The following is a 19,678-nucleotide window of genomic DNA, read 5'->3' as shown; positions in this document are numbered from 1 at the left end:
GGTACAGCTCACTTAATAACTATCTCGCTTAGCAACAGAAATCTTGGACTCAATAGGGATCATAAGTTGAGGACTTACCTATACTGATTAAAAGATGAAAAAGAAAGGTGTTTTTTTTTAAAATGGCAATGAATATGAAGCTATGAATGGAGGAAAACATCCCAAAGGATGAGAAGAGGATGAAGAAGAGGCTAAGGAAAAGAGGGTGGATAAACTTTAGAGGGGCAGTTGAAGTAACATCAGCCTCCTCTGCTAAACTCCTGCCTCAACAACGGTCCATATAAACATACATCTTTTCCATATGCTGGGGAAACTCCAGCAAGACAGTAAAGAAGGACAGATAAGGTAGCAAGAACAAATTGAGGAAATAGGAGAATGACTGATAGTTGCCAAAACAAGCAAGTCTCATTAGGGATTGGCAGCTTGCCAATATAGGATGTCCAGCCAATCCAACAGTGTTGTGAGTGTGGGTGGCTACGTGTGTGTGTGTTACGTAGATAGATCTGAAGCTAGAAATAGACACAGATGTTTATTTTCCTGTTTAGGCTGGATCTCCTATGGGCCTTACACTGAACAGTGTAAGAGACTGTTTTAATATAAGCGCTATGAGGATCTCAGCCTCAAACTCAAATCTAACTCAAATAGATTGTGCTGCATCCCATCCTCCCCTCCCACTCCACATGCACACAGGCATACACTTCTCAATCATCTGATTGATTTGAAAATGCAGTCTGACAAATGACACAGTATATAAGAGGCAGGTTTTATGGATAGCATCACCGAGGAGGAAAGGAAAAGCTAATTATCCAATGCTAAAAATGCCAATGGGGAATTGCAACCCCGTTGGGTCAATAGAGAGGAGTAAAGTCTGTCCAAGGCTATTAGTGTGCTAACCACTCAGACATTCTTCCCATTAGATGTCATTAGCTCACGTTAGTGATGCATGACATTTGTTGCACGCTGAATAGAATAATCCTTAATGGATCAAGCAACCGTTGTTGGTTCTGCCAGACACTGACTTACTTCGCAATAAATTTAAATTCGGAAACAGCTTTCCCCGATTATCAAACACTGGGTATTTTAAGATCTAGGATCATGGTAGTTGATCATAGATTTTCAAGGACCTGCAAATGCTTGGCTGACTTGCTTGTGCAAACTTCTGAAAACAAAACAGAACCATGATGTTAAATAAAAACGATAAGGGGAAAAAATCTATCTTCTATCACCCTCTCAAAAGCACATCTCCTAGATAAACTTCTGTGGCAGATAATCTACTATAAATTGCACTAGTCTGCTGAGTGTTTAGATAAGTAATATTACATTAATGAGAAGTAATTGTGCATTGTCATTATCTATGGAGATTCTCAATCATCCAAGTCATGGTTGTCCCAAAGGTATTTTTCAAAAGGCAACTGGGCTTTCCTGGTTTGTTGTTGTTGTTTTTTTCTTGAAAACATCTCACTTCTTATCCAAGAAGCTTCTCCAGTTCAGAACTTTTGAACTGAAAAGAACCTTTGAGGCATTGTCATCCATACTTAAAGAACTTTCATTCTGGATTCTTTTAACCTAGATATCATTGCCAACAAAAACCTAAAACTCAGCACCCTAGTTGAAGGGATTCAAGATGGTGGCTGTTTAGGGTTCAGATGGCATAGTAAATCTAAGTCTTTGGGTAAAACTCAGTCCATGAGGAAACTTAAAATGGTGCTGCTTGCATTCTTGTTGTTTCAGAGTATAGCTACAAAAGGATTCTATATAGGTAATGGATGGAAACAGATCCATTTTAAATCTGAGCTACCGACTTCATCAAATAGACCGATATTTGCACTTTGCTCATAAAATTCAGTCATCAGATCCTGACTGATTTGAAGCATTCAATTCAGACACTACCCCTTACAATTTAATTTCGATTTCAGTTGTTACATTTATTTCTTCATTAAAAAGTATAGTGCGGAGAGCCTGGCAGCAATATTTGCACATCTTTGCATATAATCCACTTTGAAAACGAGCCTCTTTTCTGTGAAATACGTTCACCAAATTGACAGGCAACATTTAGTGAAAATTCTTGCTTTGGTGCTGCAAAATTAGAAATACTTGAACACTACCCTGATATAACATATTTATGCTTAATCTGTTTTTAAGGCAATATGAGACAGTAAACAGAGTCTAGATACTAAATAGTTTATTGATGAGACAGTCACATCAACTGTGTTAATATGCTAGCAAACTTCCAGATTACTACCATAACCGCTTATGGGCAGATCTTACAGATCCTTCTACTCCATAGGATCTATAACCCAATTGTTCCTTTTATTTTTCCTTCTGTCATATGAAGCTGCAAATTTTGTCAATATAAAGGGGGGTTTGTGGACAAGAAGCCCCTCCCCCATACACATAGGAACCTCAATCTTGTGGAATACCCAGCAACTCTCCTGGTCTTCTGAAAAGAACTCAAAAGATGGCTCTGCAGCCTCAGGTTGGGTGCCCAAAGAAGCACGTCGTTGTGGGGCTGGTTGGTGCCCTGAGAGCTCTCCCTTCACCTTTTTAAGTAATTTAATTATTCCTGCTTCCTTCTAGATTCTAAGTTTTTAATTTTTGTATTTTAACATATGATTGTTAAAAATGTGGTAGTTCAAAAATGTGGAAGGAAGGAAGGAAGGAAGGAAGGAAGGAAGGAAGGAAGGAAGGAAGGAAGGAAGGAAGGAAGGAAGGAAGGAAGGAAGGAAGGAAGGAAAAATGAGGCAAGCAAGGAAAGAAAGAAGGAGTGAGAGAAAAAAAAGAAGGAAGGGAAGGAGGGAGGAAGGGAGGAAGGAAGGAGAAGAGGAAAGGAAGGAAGGAAGGAAGGAAGGAAGGAAGGAAGGAAGGAAGGAAGGAAGGAAGGAAGGAAGGAAGGAAGGAAGGAAGGAAGGAAGGCTATGCATCAAGATCCACTGTTTACCACTACCAAGAAAAAATGCATTTCCAGATTTCTTTTGATGAACTAGTGCGTTCTCTACTACTGTATATTCCATTATATGTAATCGAATGTAATATTCTGAAATCCATTTACCATGGAAGTTGATTTGCAAGGCAGACAAGTAAAGGTTCAAGAATGATTTGCAAAAAAGCTCAGACTGATTAACTCCTAACTACAACATATTGGTGTAGATATTTCTCTGGTATGGAGTATGGAATTCAGTTTTAGTGAATTTAGTGAAGGTTTATAGTCTACAACTGTAAATGGCTATATAGACGTAGATGTAGCCATAGTTAAATATAGACAAGATTCAAAAACCCCAAACCATTCCATCTACAGGCAATCCTCACTTACAACCATTTGTTTAGTGACTGTTCAATTGCATAACAGCACTGAAAAAAATGACTTATCATCTTTTTTTATACTTATGACCATTGCAACATCCCCATGGTCACATGATCAAAATTCAAATACTGAGCAACTGGAATATATTTATGTTGGTTGCAATGTCCTGGGATCATGTGAATACCTTTTGTGACCTTTTGACAAGCAAAGACAATGGAGGAAGCCAGATTTGCTTAATGACCTAATGATTCACTTAACAGCTGCATTTACTCATTTTATAACTGTGGCAAAAAGATCACAAAATTGGGAAAAGTCACTTAACAACTGTTCTGCTTAGCAGTGGAAATTTTGGACTCAGTTGTGATTGTAAGTTGTGGACTACATATATTCCTTTATTCAACAAGGCAGGCAAAGCTTTAGCAATTCTCTTCTATGTGACACATTTTCTTCGTTTTCTTTTCTACAAGTGAGGCATAATGGTGCAATATGATGATGATGTTTATACACAGTGTTAAAAAATGAGCCAAGAACAAAACGAGTAAAAACAAGTTCCCTGCCCAAAAGGTGGCTTCTGAAGTCACAGTTGCAATGAAAGAAAGTAAAACAGGCATTTAGCATTCCCAGCTAGATGCTAAAAAGTTTTCTATGATACAGATCTAAGCAGAAAATCATTATTCAGAGAGTTGCTTTGTAAAAGGGTTGAAAGTGATGAAAAATGAATCACAGTTAGAAGGATGTCTCATTAGGATGTATTCTCTGAAGTCAAATGAAAACTCTATATGGCATCTTCTCTTCAGTTACAACCATGCAGACAAAGAAATATTTAGTCTTATGTCTAACCATCCTCAATCAGTTTGAAGAAACACATATTTTCTCAAATCTCATTTTTTTTTTAAAAAAAAAAAAAAGCAAAATTCAGTTAAACTCTCCTCTGTGATGGTGTCATTACATTTATTTGATTATGAACTGGCTGAGGATTCTCTCTCTCCCCCCTGTCTCTCTCTCTTCCCCCCCCCTCTCTCTCTCTGTGAGAGAGAGAGACTGACAGACAGACACAGACGAGACAGAGAGAGAGAGAGAGAGAGAGAGAGAGAGAGAGAGAGAGAAACAGAGAGAGAAAGAGAGAGACACACACAGAGAGAGAGAAACACAGAGAGAAAAAAGCACAGAGAAACAGAGAAACATAGAAAAGGAGAGAAACAGAGAGAAAGAGAGAGAGAGAAAAAAAAAACAGAGAGAAAGAAAGAAACAGAGGGAGAAACAGAGAGAAACAGAGAGAGAAACAGAGATACACACAGAGAGAGAAACAGAGAAACAGAGACAAAGAGAAACAAAGAGAAAAACAGAGAGCGAAACAGAGACAGAGAGAAGAGAGAAACAGAGAAAAGGAGAAAAACAGAGAGAAACAGCGAGAGAGACAGACAGAGAGAAACAGAGAGACAGAGAAAAACAGAGAGAGAAACAGAGAGAAACAGAGACAGAGAGAGAAGCAGAGAGAAACAGAGAAACAGAGAAAAGGAGAGAAACAGGGAGAGAAACAGTCAGAGAAACAGAGGGAGAAACAGAAAGAGAAATAGAGGGAGAAACAGAGAGAGAAAGAGAGAGAGAAAGAGAGAGAAACAGAGAGAGAAACAGAGGGAGAGACAGAGAGAAACAGAAAAAAACAGAAAGAGAAACACAGAGAGAAGCAGAGAGAGAAACAGAGTGAATATCCCGCCCTTTGCTGTCCAATCATCTTTCTAATGAATTCTGGCCTCTGTGGATTTCCATCCTTGGGTGAAATCTATCCAAGAAATGGCAATAAGGAGCCATCCCCTCATTTCAGACTAGAAAATAAGGACTGCTAGAATACAACATGATGGACGACTAAGGCAACCACATCTGCCACCTCCAGCACTACAGTACAATCAGTTCAGAATTCTGATTACTCAGAGAATTAGAAAATAAATTATTTGTGAATAACATAGCAAACTCAATGCCCAAGAAAGAAAACATTTGATAAATTGCAGAGCATATTTCAGCACAGTATTTTCCCTATTATTTATAATAAAGAGATACTACTTGCAGTGCCATAGTAACATAGTTTTGATGCCCATGTTTGCTGGCGAGCTAGACGGGAGAAACAAAATGGTTTATTATTTCCCAGAGCCAGATATTACTCTTCATGTAATTAAAAGATGCCACTGATTCTTGTTCAGAAGAAGCGGATATAATGATCTGCATCATAGGGAGTCAGACAAACACTTCTTAGCTGATCCAGCTGGTAAGCACTCAAATTTGGGTGCAAACACTTTTCTCAAGAGCTTCTAAACCAAGGTGAGGGGCTTTCAGATATTTGCCAAGTCTCCACAATATCTTATCATCAGCTATACTGGCTGAAACTTTTGAAACGGTAGTGCTCAGCTTCAAGAGGTTCACGGTTCCATTCTGAATAAATTTTTATTTATTTATTTGATTTTTTTTACCTGCACAATCTCAAGACTTTGGAGTTTGACAGTAATAAAAATATATATAATGTCCAGTCTACAAATTAAATAAAATCATTTTTAAACATTACAATTTCGGTCATTCTAGGTGTCTTAAGCCACCAAAGTCCCTCCAGGTAGCTGTTTTCAGTGGTTTTTCTGAAGCCAGCACTCTGCTTACCCATTTTACATATTGCACATATAACTCTCCCTTATAATTTTTGAGCAGGAAACTATTTTTGAGAGTAAGCACTTTATCCTTCATCTCTTAAAATTTAAAGCTTGCCTATCATATTTCCAGATTCGTCCTGTAAAATCCTGTTCAATATACATTCAAATGAATGAAGGGAAGATACGTGTCCCAGGATAATGTATGCAGGATCCAATCTGGGTCGGTCACCTAGACTAGAGGTTTATTATTCTGAGCTTCCAGACTCATGCTGGAGCCCAACCTCAGGGAACCTGACTCTAGCATATGCTCTGCTAGACAGAAGTTCCCTGAGGATGGGCTCCAGAACAACTCTGAAAGCTCAGAAGACTAAACCTCTGGTCCCGATGACAGGACTCTGATCGGATCCTGCAGTCAAACATCAAGAAGAGGTAGAATGCTGAAAATATTTAAATCATCTAAAATACATTCCACAAGTTTATGATACAGAGGTGTGACATTTGATATTAAATTACCTCCTACTGGTGTAGTATGGGATCTGTTTTATATAACAAAAATTCCAGTGTGCTTCCTATGGAAATTGTATATGTTATTTCCTTGCATACCATGCTGTCTTTTTCAAACAATTATCAAACATTTGCTATTTTATACTTGTTCAAAAATATATCCAACCATCTGCCAGCCTGCTACTGAGCAAAGATAGAAAACCTCAACCTATACTAATATTTGCACAGGACTATGTAGGAAAGATTTATTATTTGCAGAATTCCTAGATCAAAACTGAAATGTTATTTGCTGTTCAAAAATTCCAAATGTAGATTCCAGTGGTCCTTTCTCCACTTTGTAGGAAAGAGGGTAGACATTTCTTCCCATGTGGTATAAGCTAATAAGCTGAGTTATTAAATAAACAAGGCGCTCCAAAACCACCCTGGCTCTATGACACTGGCAGTTGTGTCCTCATAGTCATGAGAATTTCAACCTGAAATTGTGTCTGATCCCTTGAGAAAAAAAATCAGTAATATGCATATTTCTATCCAGTTAATTTTCCATTGGACAATTTATTTCTGTGATGTGACTATCTACTGAATTGTCCTATGAACTTTCATCTCTTCCTTCAATAGTGTATCAAATGTAACTGGAAAAAAGAGAAAAGTGATTACTGCAACGATACCATAGTAAGCCCCATACCTAGAATCATGGACATTCCTTTCATACAAAACTGCAGGATTTCATGATATTTAAATTGATATAGCTGGTTGTATGGCTATTCCAGACAGATGGGAGGTTATTATATGACATAATAACAAAGCATAAAACTCTAAATAATATTTAGCATTAACAACAAATTAATATTTTCTGTTTGAGAACCATATCAATCTTACTGGCAGCAGGACCACGTTTATGAGATTGTGGCTGGATGCTAGATCCAGATCAGTGAAATCTCTCCAGAGGAATGAGAGATCACATGACTCTGGACATCCATTGCTCATGAGCAAACCACAAAAATGTCATTTTGCAGTTGACTTATAAGTTGAGTGGATGGGTGTCAAGGACTCTATCAAGTTCATATCCATAACATAGCCTTTTAAGAACATAGAGTTCTGAGTTTTTTTCCTTAATTACTTTTTGGATTATTTGGATTTAATTTTTTTAAACTGTACTGGAAAAAATAAGACCTTTCAAATCAGCCAGGTTTCACTATATTTATAAGGTGCCATGCCTTCTCCTTGGAGAAAATGTGATATTAAAAGCATTAAAAGCATTTGAAAAAATATTATGTTTGGATTGCACAGCAAATGGGGGCTTAGAATATGGATTTTGGAAAGTTAACAATAGATTAAGGGTCCACATGAATTTGGAATTATAGTTTTGAATTATTAGAAAAATTATTCCCATAGGAATTAGTGATCGTTCATGGGTTTTTTAAAATAAGAAACATGGTAATGGACCTTGAAGATTTAACACTAGAAAGAGCTAGAGGAAAATAAATTCATTTGGTTAATAAAGAAATAAAGACTGATATAAAAATCTTTAATAGATGTTTTTGAATACTGATCTTCAAAATTACTTGATATGATAGAGCATGTGTCAATAAAGTTATAGAAGAAAAACAGGCTAAAATTGATCATTTTGAAATTAATTTGCAAGTGAGCTTAAATGTGTCACACCATTTGACAGATATGGAGAAAGATGTACTGGATACACAAATGAAACTGACAGATGTCTCCCTCCCTAAAGGAGATGTATAATTATTAAACCAGAAAAGTGACTTGGATATCTTTTTCTTGCTGGATCTACAAAAGAACTTTGTTAAAGTCTTGAAAGTCTTTATGAGAAGTGACCAAAAAACTTTACTTATTGGATGTGCAAAGAAGTCTGTTAAAGTTTTGAAAGATTCTTGGTTTGTTTGTTTTTTTTAAAAAAAAGATGGACAGAAAACAAACCCTATTTGTTTTTGTCTATTTGATGGATTAAAAAATTAAATTCTTAAAAATTCAGGGAAGGAATACAAGGTTATCTTATTCAATCAAGGTTCAACTAGAAAATTAGCTATATCTGGTTTCCCTTGCAGGACTTGCTGGCAAAGAACAAATGATGAGATTGTTTTTTTTTTAATTAAGAGTTGAATTATGGGTCAAGAAAGTGGGGTGTGTGTGTTATATTTAGACATGGTGATGAGCAATTAAAATTGTTTTTACTTTCTGGAATGAAGGGGAAAACTACTTTTTTCCTTTCTTTTTTCTCTTTTTGTTATACTTTTTTCTACTTTTCTTGTTATATTTGTCTTTTGGATCAGCATTTGTGATTCTTAATAAAATTATTTAAAAAAAAGAAACAAATATTTTCTTGATTCAAAACTCAGTAGTAATTCCACCAAACATCAATCTAGAATTTCTTTTGTTGATGCCTAAAAATTTAAACTCAGTCGTTTCTTCCTTCTGCCCAATAGTGGCTTCCTAGCTCCCCTGACAACGCCAGCTATTATGTTTCTAGCTCCTAGCCCAATTAAGTTATGAAGCTACATCTAATATAAAACAATCACATCTATCCAATTATATGCATCAATTATATGCTAAAGCTTCCATCTCCTGCATCATCCCATCTGATCAGAAAGTCCTGCTCTGCAGCAGATTTGCAAAACATGGGGGAATTCAGCAAGAATCCATCTTGCCAATGGCAGAGGACCAGCACTGGAAATAACCTGATGCATTTTATTTCCTTAAAAAAAAATGTATTGGTGGAAACATAATTCCTAGGAAAATGTCAAATAGCTTCTACTGGTCAGCTCCTGGAGCATAATACTGTATATTCTAAGTTCACATCTGTATCTGTTTGCTGCAACCGTTCACTTTAGACTGCAGTATCTGGACTTGTTTTCAAAGCACATATTACATTTACTCCTCCCCCAAAAAGAGAGACTGTAATATCAAAAGCTTTATCTTGACCAACATTATTTGCATAACAACAGCTTTGCAAACAAATGCTACCTAAATGTAACTCCTATTTTTGTCCCTTTCTCGGTCCATTGATATTGATCAATTAGGGCTTTTAATGTTGTTGTTAAATTTCTGTGATTTTCCTTTCAGCATATAGTGAAATGCACTTAATAACTAATTTACAGCTGTTAACATTTGATATAATGTCCACACGCTTCAGGAGTAGTCCCAGTATTAGACTCACGAGTATTTGACTCACGAGACCCGAAGAAGCAAAACAGCATGAACCATCCAAATGCAATTAAGATTTGCTTTGCTCCATATAAAATGATATATGCTAACATGTAGCTTTTACGCATAATATTCCAATTTGCAGGCTGATCATTGAAGCCACAGATTTTCTACCTTCTTTGTGAGGAAGCATTCCTTTATTGTGTCAAACTGAACATGCCTACGTTACACACATACAGGAATGTGAATGAACTTGTTGAGGAAAATTGAATCAGTAAGTTCATCCACAAATGCTTGGGTGTAAGTCACATTGAAGTCTACATTTGAGTTGGCATGTGCAAGGCTGCACTGAAATTCTTATTTGCTACATCCTGTTCAGAACAACTGTAAACTACATCAAGTTTGGCACATTTTTGGTAACTTCATGAAATTCATTAGTTTTGTTTTCTTTTTTTTAAAGGTGTACAACTTTACTCTTCCTTAGAATACAAGAGACATTTGGATACCAATGTATATCTACGCGCAAATCAGGCTGCAAATCTATGTCCGTTGAGAACAGGGCTGGCTGGGGAATTCTGGGAGTTGACGTCTACAAGTCTTAAAGTTGCCACGGTTGGACACCACTAATATAGAAGTACATGTCAATGGGCTCAGCAAGAATTAAACAATGAGCCCATAGCTCTCTGAATAAACATGCATAAGGTTGTGTTGCATGTCCCACTGCATTCAGTCCCAAGTAAATCAGTGTAAGACTGCAACCTTAGTAGTTTTTAAGCACTGTTTTCTACAATTCTGCAGATTAAGCATTCAGTCCAGCATTTTCTAGATTATGCTCTTAGATTTAATAAAATACTGATTTGTGGTTGAATGGCTGGAAGAAACAAGAATAGTGTAGCATTGTAAAATAATGCAATACAAAAAGTATGCACAGAGAAAATTTCTGAGTCCAAAACCAAAATCTGGACTGCAGTTGAAAAGTCATTTTTCAGTTATACATTTATCACACTGTAAAAAATACCTTGATATAACAGCAGGATTATATAGCTGCCATCGTTCTTCACTGCAATACTAGAAATGTATATCACACATTCGATATGCTCACATGTGGAAAAATGTAGTAAGGAGAACTACTATATAAAATGATGAATATTATTAGCAAATCAACCCATGTCAGTCAAGACTCTTCACAAAAGGATGCGGCTATCAGTACAACTTTAAATACAGATACCTCTATGTTATCTCAGCCACTTAGAAAAAAAAATCAATTAACAAGCCACCAGCAAGCCAGCAATGTTCTATTTCATATCAACTTGACTTACAGATATCTGGCTAACTAAAGTCAGACCCATGACTGATCAGAATTTAAAAATCCATCATTTGTGATATTCTCAGCTGTATAAAATGCAGGAAACTCAGGATAATAATCAAGCAGCTTTTACCTTCTATACTATGAGGTTCCTCTTGTTTATTCAAAACCATCATTAGAAAAAGTACTAAAAACCTTATCAAACTTCTAAATCATCATTCCCTGTTCCTCATATTTATTTTACACATCTCACTATCCCAAGTGAAAAACTAGAAACAGCATCACAAGCTGCAGACAAATAATTCTGATGGAAGACTCAGGAGTCATTCTTTATTAAAAAAAAAAAAAAACCAAGAAAAAAAAGTCACATAGGAAACATATCAAAGTCCTAATAGTTAAATTAGAGATAATCATATTGTTCCACAGAGATAGCCACAGGCAGATACACGTTCTCTTTCTCTCACACATACACCTACAGACATACACGTGCCAGTCCACAAAAATGATGTGCCATTCAGTACCTTGATCATCTTGGTAGGTTGACATTTCACTTGATGGGACACTGTTGCAGTTTGATTCATGTTTCAGCACTTTGGACAGCGCAAATCCCACGCGTTGTGCTAGCTAGCTAGCTAGAGCAAAGGACTACGGTGGAAATCCAGTCTCCCTCCTCAGACTTTTGATGTTGCTCCTTCTGCAGTAGTAGACTACCACTCTGAGGTCTGGGCTGTTGTTGGCTTTAAAGCCAAATATTTCTTTCTTTCTTTCTTAATGTTTGCGAAGCCAGTGTATAGAAGGAGCTCAAATGCTGCTTCTTGTCCTACTCCTCCCCAGCACTGAGAATGTGACAGCTCCTCGGTGCAGCCAATGATATCTGCTCTCCATCCGATTGAAAATAACAGAATCCCAGAAAACTGCATCAGTATTTACTGCAGCCCAGTCGCTTAAAGAGGCACACTCTTCCCCTCCCGGGAATATATCTAACTCAGAAGATAATTATATGTCTCCCTTTGAAGTCTAGCTGCATAAAACATACACAGATGGAGGGTTATGGTGTTTTCATCTTCGTTTCAGTCTCTGTACGTTGTCATTTTTAAAAGTAACAAGAGCTTTGTATGCACTGATTTTTCATAAATAGTTTTATCATACCTTCCCGCCTAATTCACTTTAAAAAAAAAATAAAAATGAAATGAAACTACCTGTTCTCCCTATCCAGATGATTTGATTGCTGTGCCAAAGTAATAACTAAATTCATTTTGGAAGAGATCTATTATTAATGTTGTTCCTGGGGGGGGGGGTGTATTGGTGTTGTTGTATCCATAAAGTAAGATCGGATCTAGCAATAGTCATCTATTTCTCTATGCATTTTCCTTTCTTTCTCCAGTTCCTTCTAAAATACAGAACTGGAGAGATGATCACTGAAATGTCTGAAAACGACATACACTACTTATACTTGAAACCTTAAGCTGGTACACTCACAATGGGAAATTAATAGTAAAGTTTATTGTAGGATTATCTTTGCAGTGTCTCTATTCGGATTCCATCAAGTTATCAGACTCTTGAATTTCCTCACTTATGAAAATCAAATAAATTCATTAATCTCTGCTTCTTACAGAAATTCCTCTTCCAGGTGTTTTCATTGGTTTCGTTCCAGGTGTTTTCATTGGGTATTTTGAATCATTTGCCTACCTGATAATTATACCCGCAGTCATTAACAGTGATTAATGTCCATGTTAATGCAGATAATTGTTCCAGACTTTTGGGTCAGGTGTTGTTATGAGCAAATGAATTTAAACATACAGTATTTGGGTCATAATTTCAGTATATACCTGCTGTATCTTCCATTGAACCTGAATAATGACATCTTTTCCGTATCTGCTCAAATAGTAACCTGCTTTGAAATCAAAATTATTTTCTGACTTCAAGGTTAAAAAAAAACCCTGTGCAAACACAGGAATTTGTTCTGACCTCACTCAAAGTGGTCTGACCTTCGCATAGGCTACTCTGACTTTTCTAGAATTAGTTATACCATGAAACAGAAATGGACCATTTTGACTGTGATTTCATTGTGCAATTATTTCCAGGAATTTCAGAATAACCTGTTCCTACATTGGATGACTTCTGATATGGTCAAAGGTTAGAATGGCATGTTTTGGGATCAGAAATCTTTGCCCTTGATATTATTTTATAAAACTTTGTTTAATATTATATTTGTGCCTGCTTATAGATAGCCCCAACTAAAACTGGCATTCATTTACAAAAATATTACATAACGTTACATTATGTATAAATACATAATGTAACAAAATACATTATGTATTTATATAATACATAAATTCTATAGGACACCCAGTTGTTAATTCTCTCTCAATATATTTTACTGTACACTGCTCAGAGTCCTTTTTTGAGGGAGATGGGGAGTTCAGAAATGTGAAAAATACATAAAATAAAATATCTATTATGACAGAATCTAAAAATATGTCATTCACTAAATCAGATTGTCTTTTTTTTACACTTGTCCATTTTTGGTGGGAAATATGACATTGTCATTTACTGATAAATGATGGAATGATGAAATGTATATAGACATTTGTGTACAAAAGAATAAATGGACAGAGTTGAGATTTTAAACATGAGCAACATTTAAAATCTAGTCAGGGGAAGTGACTTCCTGGCAATATTTTGTAACTGATATTTAAATGACTATTCTTGAGCAAAGGAACTTCTAAAAGAAACTAGAAAGAGAAAATTATAATTCACCAAAAATGTTTTAACTTCTGAATCTTGTATTAGAGCAACATTTATAGCACACTACAGTACATGCATTAATTTATCCTGGGCAGTTGTATTATGAACAGTTGTTCCATAAATAGCCACTATTAGCAATATAATAATTACTATTTGTAGCCTGAATTTGGTTGCACTTTGATCTATTCAATACTTTGCCACCCCCAGCCATATATGCAATGCAGGTCATTTGTAGAAAAGTTTATAATACATTTTTAAAATAAATAAATAAATCAGATGCTTCTTATTTCTTTGCTTTTCTATAATCACCACATAAATTTCTACAGAATATTTCCCAGTCTTTTCTAAGATGGGTAGTTTTTATGAAGTTTTCAAAAGAAATCTATAGGATGTTTTAATTAAATATGTACCAATTCAACACAGAGCATTAGCCAAAGTAATTAGTGCTTGATTGTTTAAACCATTGCACTTTAAGTTCAAAAACTAGTTTCGTTTTGTTTTTTAAATACAAGGTACTCAGCACTTTCTGAATGCATTTTGCATTGATGTTTGTTAACTTATAGATTATTTCGGTAAATTAAGGACAAAAGGGGTTTAGGCTAAATATATGCTATGTTGAACATTTAGGATGGACATATGATAAAGCAGAAGTTTGCTGGAGTAGAGACAGTATTTATATTAATATTATTAAACAACAACGAAGCACAATAACCAATGTGGTGTAGAAGTTAAGGTGCTGGATTAAGATGGGGAGGACACTTACATTCTTTTCCTTGGGCCAGTCATTCCCTCTCAGCCCTAACCAATATATGATTTTGCAACAAGTTGCCTGATAAATAAAATCTCTCATTGTACTATGCGTTGATAGCTTTGTTGTAGGAACTAGGCAACTGCAGTACAAAAATAAGCACTCCATGCAACTGTGTGGGACAAGTGCCAAGAGAAACAACAATGACCAATTAATTTGAGTTGATTTCTCAATCACATGCTAAAATCTGAAGCTCTGAAACATATTTATCCAGTGAGAGGCAAACAGATAAGTTTCTCATATTACAGAATGGATCTGAATCTGTTTGAAATATGCATGGAACCCATCTAATATTGTGGAAGGCCAATTAAAGGATTTTTGCTAAAAAAAACCCACAAAACCCTGCATTACCATGGAACATTTCACTATGCATTCATAGGATAGTGAAAGGCTTGGGTCTCCAGTCCAGTTGTCAGCTTTCCAGCTAACAAGCTCAGCATCTTTAACTACTGAGCCATCACGCTCCCCGCCCCCAGGTGCCATTATACCACTTCAATTAAATGATGCTCAGCAGGTTATAAAAGCTATAAAAGTTGGGATAGGGTGAGACTAGAGTCCAATTATTGATGTCCTGGAGGGTGTTGTTTAGATTGCTAGGATTTTATTTTTATTTTATTTTGGATGTTTGTTTTACTGGACTTCCTCTAATTTCTATTGTTGTTTTGTGAACTACGCCCAGAATTGTAGCAATAAGATGGGTGGACATGATATAAGCCTTTTAAAGTATCTACAAAACTAGGTTAGATATAAATACGGACAAAGATATTGATCCCCATACAAACACACAGCAGTAACACCAGTAAGCAGTAATTATAAGAAGCAGTCACAGGTGTCCCAATTTCAACTTTTTATCAACTCCAGTTTTTGAACTCCGGCTTAAATTTTCTGCGTAATAACAATAAGAACACAGATTGCATTTCTGGCAGTAACTAGTTTCATGGGAATGGACCTCTGGCAAAGAATACTTTTCTTCTGAAATAGAAAAAAACATAATTTAATATTTTACAAATGGCATTCAGAGAAGCAAATGAAAATTGACCCTAAGAATTTGGGTGAATGTAAAGTATACATTGATGTTTACGAGAACCAGTGAGAACTTTATGGGTTTCCTTATAGCCTGTTTCATGTTTTTCACAACCAATTTTCTGTGCAAATTCCCATCCCTAATCCCATAATTAGAGCCTTGAAGACTTCAAATAAAATTATCTTTCAAGAAAAATGTTTCCACAAGGAGTAGTAGACAAAAAACTACAGGATGATCAATAATTTGCTGGCATTGTTTTGGAGCAGACTAACTTTCTACAAAATGTTAATTTATCTATCCCTTGGAACTGTAAATTTCACTGATTAACCTTTCAGTCTTATCTGATCCAAACTAATTAGTGTATAAGCCTAACAAATGTAATTGGGAATGATAATGACTCTATAAATGCTTCACTTATGGTTACAAAATATTATATGAACAAACCCAATCAATAGAACAGGATTTTATAAACTACTCATGAAAATCTTATGCAGGGTAGCCATGGGGCTCATTCCTTAACTAATGTCATTCACTCTTAAGCCTTTTTTTTTCTGTTATGTTTTTTTTAATTCTCCATGGTGCAAGTAATCTTCAATAATGGTTGCTTAACTAAATTGAGTCCCAGCACTGGCATTTCTGATCCACTTCCTAATGTCTAGTACAGGTAGTCCTCAACTTATGACCACAAATGAGCCTAAAATTTATGTTGTTAAGTGAAACATTTGTTAAGTGAGTTTGTCCCATTTTATGATCTTTCTTGCCACAGTTGTTAAGTGAATCACTGCAGTCGATAAGTTAGTAACCCAGTTGTTAAGTGAATCTGGCTTCCCCCATTGACTTTGCTTGTCAGAAGGTCGTAAAAAGTGATCACATGACCCGGGGAGACTGCAGCCGTCACAAACATGAACCCGTTGCCAAGCTTCTGAATTTTGATCACATGATCGTGGGGATGCTGCAAAGGCCATAACTGTGAAAAACGGTCATAGGTCACTTTTTCCGGTGCTGTTGTAACCTTAAACGGTCACTAAACGAACTTTTGTAAGTCGAGGACTTCCTGTACTCCATTTTTTTTCCATTCAGAGAGAAACATGAATGTGTTTGGTAGCATTTTGGCTGCACATTGATAGTAATTCAAAAAATAGTCAAAAGAATATAAACTCCTTAAAGATATGGCTAGATCAGGGGTAGGCAACCTTGGCTCTTTTATGACTCATGGACTTCAACTCTCATGCTGGCTCAGGAATTCTGGGAGTTGAAGTCCACGAGTCATAAAAGAGCCAAGGTTGCCTACCCTTGGGATAGACTGAATAGAATATGTAATGATGTGAATATAATTCAATATGTGTTCCTAAGGCCCTTGACTAGAACTGGGCAACATCTTTGCAAGAGATGTTTTGCAGCAAGTGGCCATGCACACAAAGCCTCTCTTTTGAAAAAAGGACAGTCAGCTGTAGCCTTTCTTCCAGTTTGCTATGTTGGCAACAATGGTGGGATTCAGCCAGTTCGCACCACTTTGGCTAATTTTTTGTTGCCCAGGCCCAGAATGGACTTTCAGAAGTGGCATCCACACAGAGAACTGGTTGTTTACATATATGAATCCCACCACTGGCTGGAAAATACACATAGACTCACTTGGGAGCAGCTTCATAAGCATCTATGAGAGCCTGGCCAAGGCCTTGGCTAAATGGTTCAAAAATAGAAGCCCGTGTATTGAAAAGCATCTCTTTGGGTCAGTTTTGTAGATAGTCTAGTCAAGAAGCACACCCAGGAGGAATAATTCTCCACTTATTATAAGGTTACCTTAATGTATTCTTGAGAGTCTAAAAGCACATCTCTACCCCCTTACCTTTACAGTCCAAGAAACTAAGGAAAAGTCCCTTTTGAGATGTTTCACGTGCCCCCATTACTTCTGCTGTCTCTTATATGACCATTGTCTAGTCTGTGACTCTTTCTCCTGTCACTCATACTGTAATTCTGGGAGTTGAGGTCTTAAAGTTGCCAAATTTGAGAAACATTGATTAAATTGTGTGGTTTAAAGCCATGCAGTTAAAGCAAATCAAAGCGGCTGCAGATGGAAACAGATGCTGTGACTGCACCCATCTCATTAGAAAGGCTTTTCCCAAAGCATCTGACGAATATTCCAATCTTCCTATATCCAGTTGTTAATCTCTTGGTTCCTAGAATTGTTCCCTTGCAACCTGGGAAGCGTCATCCTGACATCCGTCATCAGTTGCTCCCTTACATTTGCAGCCAAAGTTAAAAATGTTATCATGTTATCATCTCATGGGGGTGATCACTAAGGACATAAACAAACACTCTACAGAAGACTGTAGCCTTCTTATACTGAAGGTTATTCATGCTTGCTACTTTCTCCTTCTGAGGGCTAGTCAGGTGCTCTAGCTTTCTAACCAGAAAGCTGGCAAATGTGATCATTCTGAAGGCTGGTTCAGTTGGCCAGGTTAAGGCTAGAAAGCTAACAAACATGATTGTTCTTGCAATCATTCAGAAGGCCCCTTCTGAATGATCACAGGAATGGGACCTGCTTGCCAAAGGACTGGAAAAGAGCTGATGTGGTTCCAATCTTTAAAAAGGGGGGGGAAGTAGATCCAGGAAACTACAGACCAATCAGCCTGACATCAATATGTGGGAAAAGCCTGGGAAAAGTAGTAAAGCAGCAGGTTTGTGAGCACCTAGAACTGAACAAAGTGATTACTAGAAGCAAGCATGAGTTTGTTAAGTACAGGTCATGCCAAATAAACTTTATTGTCTTCTTTGATGTTGTTAGTTGCGAAGTCGTGTCCGATCCATTGCGACCCCATGGACAACGTTCCTCCAGGCCTTCCTGTCCTCTACCATCTTCTGGAATCCATTTAAGCTCATGCCTACTGCTTCAGCGACTCCATCCAGCCACCTCATTCTCTGTCGTCCCCTTCTTCTATTGCCCTCAATCTTTCCCAGCATTAGGCCCTTCTCCAGTGAGTTCTTCCTTCTCATTAGATGGCCAAAGTACTTGAGTTTCAACTTCAGGATCTGACCTTCTAAAGAGCAGTCAGGGTTGATCTCCTCTAGGACTGACTGGTTTGATCGCCTTGCAGTCCAGGGGACTCGCAGGAGTCTTCTCCAGCACCATAGTTCAAAGGCCTCAATTCTTTTGCGCTCAGCCTTTCTTATGGTCCAACTTTCACAGCCATACATTGCAACTGGGAAAACCATGTCCTTGACTATATGTACTTTTGTTGGCAGGGTGATATCTCTGCTTTTTAGTATGCTGTCTAGATTTGCCATAGCTTTCCTCCCTAGGAGCAAGCATCTTTTAATTTCTTAGCTGCAGTCCCCATCTGTGGTGATCTTGGAGCCCAGGAAGATAAAATCTGATACTACCTCCATTTCTTCCCCATCTATTTGCCAGGAATTGAGAGGGATGGATGTCATGATCTCGGTTTTCTTAATGTTGAGTTTCAAGCCAACTTTTTCACTCTCCTTCTTCACCTGCATCAAGAGGCTCTTTAGTTCTTCACTTTCTGCTATTAGAGTGGTATCATCTGCATATCTTAGGATATTTCTCCCGGAAATCTTAATTCCAACTTTTGATTCATCTAGCCCTGCCTTTCTCATGATGTGCTCTGCATATAAGTTAAATAGGCAGGGCCACAGAATACAGCCTTGCTGGACTCCTTTCCCAATTTTGAATCAATCAGTGGTTCCAGTTCTCACTGTTGCTTCTTGACCTGCATATAGGTTTCTCAAGAGATAAATAAGATGGTCTGGTACTCCCATCTCTTTAAGAACTTGCCACAATTTGTTGTGATCCACATAATCAAAGGCTTTACATAATCAATGAAGCAGATGTTTTTCTGGAACTCCCTAGCTTTCTCCATGATCCAGCATACGTTGGCAATTTGATCTCTAGTTCCTCTGCCTCTTCAAAATCCTGCCTGTACTTCTGGAAGTTCTCGATCCACATACTGCTGGAATCTAGCTTGTAGGATTTTAAATAACTTTACTTGCATATGAAATGAGTGCAATGGTGCGATCTTCTTTGATAAAGTGACTAATTTAATGGACCAAGTAAATGCAATGGAAATAGTATACTTGGATTTCTGTAGGACATTTTGGCCTACTTCTTAGGAAGACAGAACAATGTGAGATAGACAGTATTACTACCAGATGGATTTGCAGTTGGCTGACT

The 19,678-nt window shown here is 37.0% G+C and overlaps 1 protein-coding gene across 1 annotated transcript in view; it reads right to left on the bottom strand.

Moving 5' to 3' along the window:
• The window catches only part of DPP10 (dipeptidyl peptidase like 10), a 621,333-nt gene extending 609,459 nt beyond the window's left edge, over nt 1–11,874 (bottom strand). The window contains exon 1 of the mRNA XM_039328209.1: nt 11,431–11,874. Within this exon, the coding sequence (XP_039184143.1) occupies nt 11,431–11,490 (60 nt within the window). The 5' untranslated portion in view covers nt 11,491–11,874. The remainder of the gene's footprint in view (nt 1–11,430) is intronic.
• Between the last annotated feature and the right edge of the window lie 7,804 nt (nt 11,875–19,678).

The sequence above is a fragment of the Crotalus tigris genome, unplaced genomic scaffold (genome assembly GCF_016545835.1).
Source record: "Crotalus tigris isolate CLP2741 ecotype Arizona unplaced genomic scaffold, ASM1654583v1 scf7180000024374.3283719, whole genome shotgun sequence".
Classification (NCBI taxonomy): domain Eukaryota; kingdom Metazoa; phylum Chordata; class Lepidosauria; order Squamata; family Viperidae; genus Crotalus; species Crotalus tigris.
The sequence above is the reverse complement of the archived record's forward strand: the minus strand, read 5'-3'. Positions and strand labels throughout refer to the sequence as shown.